This window comes from Corvus brachyrhynchos, unplaced genomic scaffold, assembly GCF_000691975.1.
Source record: "Corvus brachyrhynchos isolate BGI_N302 unplaced genomic scaffold, ASM69197v1 scaffold4, whole genome shotgun sequence".
Lineage (NCBI taxonomy): Eukaryota > Metazoa > Chordata > Aves > Passeriformes > Corvidae > Corvus > Corvus brachyrhynchos.
In genome coordinates, this window is record NW_008237878.1 from 2,938,245 (window position 1) to 2,946,964 (window position 8,720).

General features: G+C 62.8%; 2 protein-coding genes across 4 annotated transcripts in view; both read right to left on the reverse strand.

Moving 5' to 3' along the window:
- The window catches only part of GNAI2 (G protein subunit alpha i2), a 16,973-nt gene extending 15,373 nt beyond the window's left edge, over positions 1 to 1,600 (reverse strand). Inside the window, exon 1 of the mRNA XM_008632187.2 lies at positions 1,435 to 1,600. Coding sequence (XP_008630409.2) covers positions 1,435 to 1,575 — 141 coding nt within the window. The 5' untranslated portion in view covers positions 1,576 to 1,600. The remainder of the gene's footprint in view (positions 1 to 1,434) is intronic.
- SLC38A3 (solute carrier family 38 member 3) overlaps positions 1,392 to 8,720 on the reverse strand; it is a 14,427-nt gene continuing 7,098 nt past the window's right edge. For 2 of the 3 annotated variants that reach the window (XM_008632188.2, XM_017732396.1), the window contains exons 2-16: positions 7,986 to 8,137; positions 7,788 to 7,872; positions 7,579 to 7,694; positions 7,034 to 7,107; positions 6,862 to 6,954; positions 6,688 to 6,769; positions 6,039 to 6,121; positions 5,824 to 5,882; positions 5,195 to 5,368; positions 4,982 to 5,061; positions 4,343 to 4,443; positions 4,123 to 4,247; positions 3,645 to 3,789; positions 3,087 to 3,190; positions 1,392 to 2,979 (exon numbers count right to left, since the gene is read on the reverse strand). In XM_008632188.2, coding sequence (XP_008630410.1) covers positions 2,875 to 2,979; positions 3,087 to 3,190; positions 3,645 to 3,789; positions 4,123 to 4,247; positions 4,343 to 4,443; positions 4,982 to 5,061; positions 5,195 to 5,368; positions 5,824 to 5,882; positions 6,039 to 6,121; positions 6,688 to 6,769; positions 6,862 to 6,954; positions 7,034 to 7,107; positions 7,579 to 7,694; positions 7,788 to 7,872; positions 7,986 to 8,095 — 1,536 coding nt within the window. In that variant the 5' untranslated portion in view covers positions 8,096 to 8,137 and the 3' untranslated portion in view covers positions 1,392 to 2,874. Of the gene's footprint in view, positions 2,980 to 3,086; positions 3,191 to 3,644; positions 3,790 to 4,122; positions 4,248 to 4,342; positions 4,444 to 4,981; positions 5,062 to 5,194; positions 5,369 to 5,823; positions 5,883 to 6,038; positions 6,122 to 6,687; positions 6,770 to 6,861; positions 6,955 to 7,033; positions 7,108 to 7,578; positions 7,695 to 7,787; positions 7,873 to 7,985; positions 8,138 to 8,572; positions 8,666 to 8,720 lie in introns of those variants that run through there. The other variant, XM_017732397.1, reaches the window with a different exon arrangement.

Below are 8,720 nucleotides of genomic sequence, written 5' to 3' on the forward strand. Positions count from 1 at the left end.
AGGCGGGCTCCGGCCGCGGTGTGCCCTGGGACAGACATGGGGAGGGAGATGGAGTCTGGGTGTTGCGCTTTGGGTCTGGGGTCCTTTGGGTGCAGAGCGGTGGGTGCAGCCCTGGGAGCAGTGGTTTGCGTGATGCTGTGTTTCAGGGCTACCTTCTGCGGAGCCGCGGTGTCACAGGGTGGTGGCTCGGACCTTGGGGGTCTCTCACCCCTCAGGGTCCCATGTCCCCTGCCTGGCGGGTGCCAGGGCTGGGCGTGCCTGTGACCAGGGATGGGCCAGGATGGGACTGGGCAGAATGGGGTATCTCCAGGTCTCTCCCAGGACAGGGGGTCCCTCAGGCACTTGCCCCATCCCTCAGCTCCCAGGGCTGCTCCCTTAGGAGCTAGACCCCCCCCCCACTACCTGAGGAGGGGGGCCAGGTGTGCCCACTGACCCACAGGGCTGGCCCGTGCCCAGGTAGCCACTCTCACTCCATGCTAGCCCCACAGCAGTGCCTCATGCCTGCGCAGGCCCTGCAGCCACCGCACACACCCCCACGAGCACCAGCTGAGCAGGGTGAGGGCAGCCAGGGATGCTTTTAACTCAGAATGCCAGGGGAAGGGATACAGCATCCCCCGTGGGGTCTGCAGGCCTGTGCCCGTGGGCCTGGTGTGGCGGGAGCAGGGCTGTTCCCGTGGGAGCGGGCTGCCGTGCTAATAAGGCTTTGCTAACGAGCTGGCACTGAGCCCAGAGCTGGGGCCAGCGGAGGGGAGCGAGGGGCCAGGGCTGGGGGGGCTCACCCCCACTCCACACTGCCATGGGCGAGGGCTGGGGGGGCTGGCCCTGAGGGCACTGGGGCCCTGGCACCAGGCAGAAGATGCCCCAGCACCGCTTCCCTGGAGTCCTGCTCCCACAGCAGCTCCACTCTCCATGGATACTACTGCCATGGCAGTCCCACTTACTGGGGTTCCTGCTCCCACATATCCCACTCCTCAGGAGTCCCACTCCCTGGAGTCCTGTTCACACATGTCCCACTCCTCAGGGCCTTGCTCCCACGTGTGTTCCTGGGGATCTTGCTCTCACAGGTGTCCTGCTCCCCAGGGATCCCACTCCCTAGGGGTCCTGTTTCCCCAGGGTCTAACTCCCACAGGGGCCCTGCTCCCATGGGGGTCCCTGCACATCCATGTCCATGTGTCTGTGCTGTCCTGCTGTATGTCCATGCTGTCTGTCCTGCTGTTCATCGTGTGCACTAACCCTGCACATCCGAGTCCGTATGTCCCTGCTGTCCTCACGCACCTCTGTGCACCCATGTGCCACTCGTCTGTCTGTCTGTGCCACCTCAGGATGCTGTGTGTCAGGTGCCAGCCTGCGTGCTAGCTCCTTGCCTGCCCCAGTGACGCCCGAGACCTGGGCACATTCACATCTTTATTCTCACCTCTGGCCTCCCGCCACCACCAGCATCACCCCCACCGATAATGTCCAAGTGGCCCTGGGGCAGCCAGGCTGGGGACAGGAACACTGGGGCCACACTGCAGCCGGCAATCCCGGGGCGATGGCGAGGGTCCGCGGCGGTGCCCCCCCATATGATATGTACATTATACAGAGCTACCCAGAGCAACACAACACGTTAAAAAAGATCTACTCTTATGTACAGTATTTATAAAAAGCATCCCAGCCTCCACCACCCCATAAAAAAATACGTCTCTTATGTACTTTGCCGCAGGACAGACCCCCCAGCCCCGTGCTGCCCACCCTGCCAGGCTGCCCTCCCTACTGGGAAGGGAGGCAGTGGGTGGGAGAGCCGCTCTCTGGGTTTTGGCATGGTTTGGGGTGTCCCAGCGGCAGGGATGGATAGATGGATGGGTGGATGGATGGGTGAGGGCTGTGGGGGTCTGGGTGCTGGCCCAGGGTGCAAGGCGAGCAGGGACAGCTTGAGTTGCTGGGGTGCCCATCACCCTGGCATCTGGGCATGCAGACAAGGGGTGCCTCCAGAGCCCCGAGCTTGCCCGCAGTGAGTACTGCCCCCAGCCTCCCCCAAATCCCCTTCATGCCCCTCAGATGCACCAGGCCCCCAGCAGCCGAGCCGCAGCGTGGGCAGGATGCCAGTGGACACAAAGCCAATGGCGTGCGTGCCACCTCCCTGGAGCGATGAGGCCGGTCCCCAAACATGGCCGAGGGGTCAGCAGGGTCCCATCCGCAGGCACCAGGTGTCGTTCCCCTGGCAGCCTCAGGAGCAGCGGGCCGGGTACTACCAGCCACAGCGTCAGGATCACGCTTGCCCGCAGGGGACCAGGGTGCCCCCGTGATACCAGGGCAGTGGGTGGCATCTCTTTGGGGACAGGGGGATGGCAGGGGAGAGGTGGATGGCTTGGGCATAGGTGCTGTCACAGGTCCGACCGCCCTGCTGGATTTCAGCCCCCACGGACACTGTTCATCAGGCTCTCAATGCTATCGGGGGGGGCCAGGAAAGTGCCCCAGTCCTCAGTCCCCATGGCAGGCAGTGCCCTGCGCCCCTGGCAGTGCCTGCTGCTGGCGGCTCTTGGGGTGCAGAAGAGCTCCACCTGACAGCCAGCTCTGGGTGAGGTAGGGCAGTATTATTCTCCCCATTTTACAGATGGGGAAACTGAGGCGCAGAGCAGGGAGGGTGCCCGCTGGAGTGGCTCGGGGTCACAGGGCCTGCCCCGGGCTCACTGCCCCATCCCGGACAGGGGTTGAGAAATCCCCATGCCTGCCATGGCTCATGCCCCCGCACCATCACCTCAGGTGATGGGCAGCAACAGCGGAAGTCCCCAGGGAATCCTGGTGGGGCTGCAGCATGGGGGCTGAGCCCGGGGCTGGCTCTCCCTGGGGCACCGGGTGGGTGGGGGGGAGGTTGGCGTGGGCACCCAGTAGTGGCTAGTGGCTGCCGCTGCTCTTCCCCCCACCCGTGGCCCAGTCGATGATGATGAAGCTCAAGCTCATGATCATGAAGACCACCCCGAGGAGGGCGAAGCAGGCAGCCTGTGGGGACAAGGAAGGGGCTCAGGGATGGCCAGGGCAACAGGGTTCCCAGCCAGCCTCAGAACCCTGTCCCTGTCCCCATCCTTGTACCCCCTGCCCATGCTTACCAATATTTTGGGGGCGGAGCGCAGCGGCTCCTTGTCCTTGGGCATGATGCGGATGTAGAAGATGGCAGGGAAGATGAAGATGAGGCAGGGAGCAGAGGTGGCACCTGGAGCAGACAGGGACAGAGTGGGCAGGGGCCCCCCACCCTGCAGCTCAGCCCTGCCAGCCCCACTGCCAGGACAGGTCCTGTCCACCCCCACCCCCTCCTCGCCCCCCCCAGTCCTGGCAAAGCCTTCCAGGAACCCAGGGACGCGGTGTGCTGGCACTGTCCCCACACCCCTGGCACCGAGCTGAGTGTTGAACGGGGGGAGCCTGGCTGGGGGGATCAAGGCAAACATGCAGGGGAAGAGCAAATGCCAGCACTGCACTGTGGGAACCAACCTGCCAGGACAGGGATGGGATGGGGGACCCACACAACCACCTGGTCCTGGCACAGTGAGAAGGGGAAACTGAGGCACGGGAGGGTCAGTCAAAGTTGAGCACCAGTCAGGACAGGGGCTGGCATGCTGCTGCAACACCCCATGCCCAAGGGGGGACAGGGGCAGGGTGCTGCCACCCACCAATCAAGCCGAAGATGCCAAGAATGGATGGGGCAAAGATGACCAGGAGGTTGATGAAGGTCAGCAGGATCACGGCAATGGCGATGTGGCGGATCCAGCTGAAGTCTTTACCTTGGAACAGCATCTGTTGGATGGCCCGGCGCACCTGGGGACAGGGACAGGGTATCACACTCCATCCATGGAGCCAGGAGCCATACCTGGTCCTGCTGGCTGCCATCACCCCTACCCCTACTCCAGCCCTGTCCCTACGGCCCTGCAGGTCACCATCACCCCTTTCCCTTCCTAAGCTCTGACCCTGATGCCCCACTGGTCCCTGTCACCCCTTCACAGCCTTGTCCCTGTGGCCCTGCCTGTCCCCAACACCCCTGCCTCTGCCCCAGCATGTCCTGTTCCCCAATCCCTGTCTTCATCACTGCCTCAATTTCCCTTCTCAAAGCCTGGTGCTGAAGCCACCTGGCATTTCTGTGGGGCCACTCACCGGGAAGAGGACAATGGGGACGGTGAGGGTGACAGCCGTCAGCACAGCCACACGCACACACAGGATGAGCACATCAAAGGGATCCACCTTGTTGTACGTGTGCAGCAGCTCCGACTCCACACGGCCTGTGAACACCATCAAGGAGCCCCTGGGTGAGCCCCAGCACCATCACCCCCTGGCACAGATGTGCCAGCCCCAGCCCTCTCCCCCAAGGGCTCACCGTAAAATGTGAGGTAGCCAAAGAGGGCAGCCAAGAAGTACATGAGGTACATGACCATGATGGAGATGTTGGAGATGCACTGCATCTTCTTCTTGGAAGGGCTGCAGGACACGGTGGGCTCAGCACAGCCACGTGGCACCCACTGACACCCAGCACCCGCCCAGTGAGGAGGGGTGATGCCAGAGCACTCTGGGGTGTGTGGGGGTTGTGTGGAGAGGGGCTGTGTCCCCCTTCCTGGGCAGGGTGTTGTGTTGAATCACCCACCACCTTCCAGCCACCCACCCTCTCTGGGTCACAGCACCCACCTCCCCGGGGTCATACCACCCCACCACCCATTCTGAGTTGCATCATACACCTCCCAGGGGTGATAGCACCAACCACCAACCAACCACTCACCATCTACCCTGGGCCATAATGTTCACCTCCCAGGGGTGATAGCACCCACCCCAGGTTGTATCACCCACCTCCTGAGACTGGTATCACCCATCCCAGGTCCTATCAGCCACCACCCACCCAGGGTGATATCACCCACCTCCCCATGATGCCCTGGCGCAGGTCCCACACACAGATGGCACTGCCTTTGGGTGGGCACCAGACAAAGCCCACCCCTCCCCATGGGTGCCCCCACCCAGGACTCACTCCTTCAGCTCGGTGTAGATGGGCAGGACCTCGGGGTGGCAGACGAAGGCGAAGGCCATGATGGGGATGGTGTACGCTGTCTGTGCGAGAGGAGGACAACTGACTGCTGGGGGCCAAGTGGCAGCTGCTGCCAGCACCAGGACCACCTGTCTGCATGGGCTGCATGGGCTGGGGGCTCACCCAGAGCCTCAGGGGTGCATCCCAGGTCCTTACCTGCGAGTTCAGGGTGAAAAAGCTGGGTGTGCAGGTGTCCTGCTCGGGGGCCTGGAGAACTGTGTAGCCGTTCTCGTAGTCACTAGTGCTGACAGTGGAGTTGTTGAGGATGCCCGTGAGGTTCCCCTCCGGTTCTGGAAGTGGGCAGGGGATCTGGAACTTCTTGTAGATGACCTGGGGTGGGGGGAACATGGGGACAGTCAGCTCTTGGTGCCCCCAACTCCCAGCACACACTGCCCAAACCAGCACCATGCCCAGCAGGAGAGTGACCCTGCCAGGACCCCTCTATGGGACACCCTTTGCCAGTGCTGCCCTGTGGCGATGCTGCCCTCCCCAGTCTGTCCCTGTGGGGGTGGGCAGTGGGACAGAGCAAGACAGCAGCACGTGGAGGGGCCACATGTGCTGTTGCCCCCCCCAGCACCTTCCCCCTCTCTCTTTCCACAACATTCGGTTCCTTCAGCCGAAAATAACCCAGCAGCTTGACAGCCCTGCCACGGCGTCTCTGCAGCCCCGAGCGCCCGCTGTCCCTGCTGCCTCTGCTGTCCCCACAGCAACCAGCCCAGCCTCACACCCCGGCAGGAGGGATGCTTGGCACCCCAAGGCACCGGCACGTGCCAGCGGGTGCTCACCGAGATGAGGAAGAAGACCATACAGCTGAGGGAGAAGCCGCTGGCGTAGCCAAGGTAGCCTGGGAAGGGAGGAGAGTGGCCGGTGGGTGCGGGTGGGACCCTCGCACTGGCTAAGTGTCCCCTTCTTGCCCAGCACATCCAGGCTGGCACCATCACCCTGCGGGAGACCCAGGGTGCCAGACCCCTGTGTCACGGGTGGCATCTCCCTGACTTACCCAGCTGCTTCATGAGGGCCAGGGGCAGGATAATGGTGACAGAAACCAGGATCACCAGGTAGTTCCCATTCAGGTACCAGTCCCTGGAAGCAGAAGGCCTGCTCACCACCCCGCTCTGCTGGGGCACAGGGGGCAGAGGCAGCCACTGGGGGGGCTGTCTGCCATTCCTAGGGACCCTTAGGCTGGCAAATCCCAGGGGCACTGGTGTCCCCTGAGGCTGGGATTCCTGCTCTGCCAACACCCCTGGGGACCCCTGAGATGGCAGCCTTGGGGACCCCTGAGGCCAGCATCCCTGGAGGCCCTTGAGCTAGGGTTCTGCCTACCCCCACAGTGGTGCACCCCCAAGGGCTAGAGCTGCTAGTGGGGATGTGGGCATGAGGTAGGGGGACCTATACCCAACCAGTCCCCCACCCCACAGCCCCAGGTTCTGCTCAAGGAGGAAAGCCTGATCCCAAGGGGATGTGAGGAGCAGGGATTGGAAGTTCAGCTCGGTTTAATCTCACCCAGGGGCTTATTCAGCACTGACAGTTATCAAAAATAGTAGTGGCTTAATGATAGTAAATCCCTGCCACAGGCTGCACAGCTGGAGCCAGAGCCCCGGCGCCTGCCCGGGGAAGGCACGCAGGCAGCGTGGGCAGGAGGCACTCACGTGGTCTTCTCCTCCAGGTTCAGGAAGGTCTGGATGACCAGAGGCACTTCAGATTTGACGATGTACAGGTAACTGGACATGGCTGCAGGGCAGAATGAGGTCGTGCTGCACTGGTGTTCTCTGGTCCCATCCCCTGTCCCCAGCCCCGACGGGTTCCCCCAGTGCCATGCTCACCTCCGATGTTCTGCAGCGTGATGGCGATGGCCGCAGCCAGCTTCCCCGGCGTGCCGAAGGCTCGGTAGCCCAGCTGCTCGTAGGCGCGAATGCCTGTGGGACGGGGAGCAATGGTGGGTGAGAGTCGGGATGGGACCCCCTGGCACGGCCCTGCTGAGGATTTGGCACTCACCCACAATGCCCGAGGACTTGAGCAGCAGGTGGATGGAGTAGCTGGAGAGCAGGGCCACCGCTGTGAGGAGGAAGCTGCAGGAGGAGAGCACAGTTACCAGCGGGTCACAGCACAGGGCTCAGACATGGCTGTGGGGTAAACCCCATGCAGCCATGCTCTGCCTGTGGGCACCTGTCCTGTAGGACACCAGGCCCTTGCCTCAGCACCAGCTGGGTGCTCATGGGACAGTTGGGCTGCAGCATGTGGGGACTCTGTCCATGTCTCCGCACCCAAGAGGAGCCATCACTCATGTCCTTCAAGCCACTTTTGGAAATCTGACTTTGTAGTAAGGAAGGCAAACCTTTACCCTCCTCCTCATCCCCCCTAGTGGGGCACAGCACTCAGCAGAGCAGGCAGGCTTATGCCAGCAATGGGCATTGCTCAGCCAGCAGGACACTGGTCCCCGCATCACTCTAAGTCAGAGACTTCTTTCTTGCCTGCACCCACCAATCCCCTTGGAGGAGCCCCCCACACCCGGACCCTCACCATGTCCCCATGGCACTCACAGGAAGAGGATGATGCCAGTGTTGGCCATGGCATAGGCCAGCCCCAGAATGCCGCTGCCCATGATGGCATTGCTCAGATTGAAGACGGACATCCCAAAAGACGTCTTCCCTTCGAACTGTTCACAGGACACAACGGGGAGGGGATGCACCAGTCACACTGGGAGCTTGCCTCATCCCACCCCCACCACTGTGCCCATGCTGCTACTTACATCAGTGAAGTGTGTCTGCTTCTTCTCGGCACCGTGGGGCAGGAACTCCTCCATCTCTGCCACGCCAGTCTGGTTCTCCTCAAATCTGTCCGTGGAGGAAGGGGAGTGAAGGCAAAGCAGAGACAGGGACCATCAACACTGGTATCTCAAGGGCAGGGAGCAGCTCAGAGGACCCCCCCAAATCCCTGGGGCCCCTACCTGTCACCTGCCAGCGAGGGGACAGTGGAGGCAGTGAGTGCAGTCGTGTGTTTCCCATTGGGCACCAGCTCCACCATCTCGGCCTGGAGGGGCACGTCCGTCGTATCCATGATTGGGAGACAGCTGGGCTTGCTATGGGCTCTACTCAGGCTCTGCAAGAGGGAGGCAACAGAGGTCCAGCTCTGGGCAGGAGCATGGGAGGGGCTGGCCTGAAGTCTTACAAGTCCTGCCTCCACCAGGGACACTGGAGTTGGGCTCAGCACCAGCGCTGGTGGCACGGCAGGGACAGGCACCCGGGGATGAGAGGGTCCCCGAGCCGGCATCACCATGGCTGTGCTTCTCCCTTCTGCCCGCTCAGCACACGGTGTCCCACGGAACTCAGCCCCAGCTCCAATACCCCACCAGAGTATTGGAGTACTAACGTGGGATTGACTCCTCACCCAGCCAGGCATCCCACAGCCTACCCCATTCCCTTGCTCACAGCACAGCACTGCCCAGCCCCAGAGTCCCCTCCACACCGCCTGCCCACCTCCACGCCCCTGCCCACCTCCACTCCCCTGCCCGCAGCTCTCGGCTCCATGACTCACTTTCCCCTCCTGGAGACGGGTGCCAGCAGGCGAGTGGGGGTGTTTGGGAGGGCGGCTGAGGACGGGGTGGGGAGCTCAGGGACCCCCCAGCCACTCTTATGTAAAGCCCGTGGTGCTGCCCGGCGCGAAGGGCTCACCCACCTCCCGC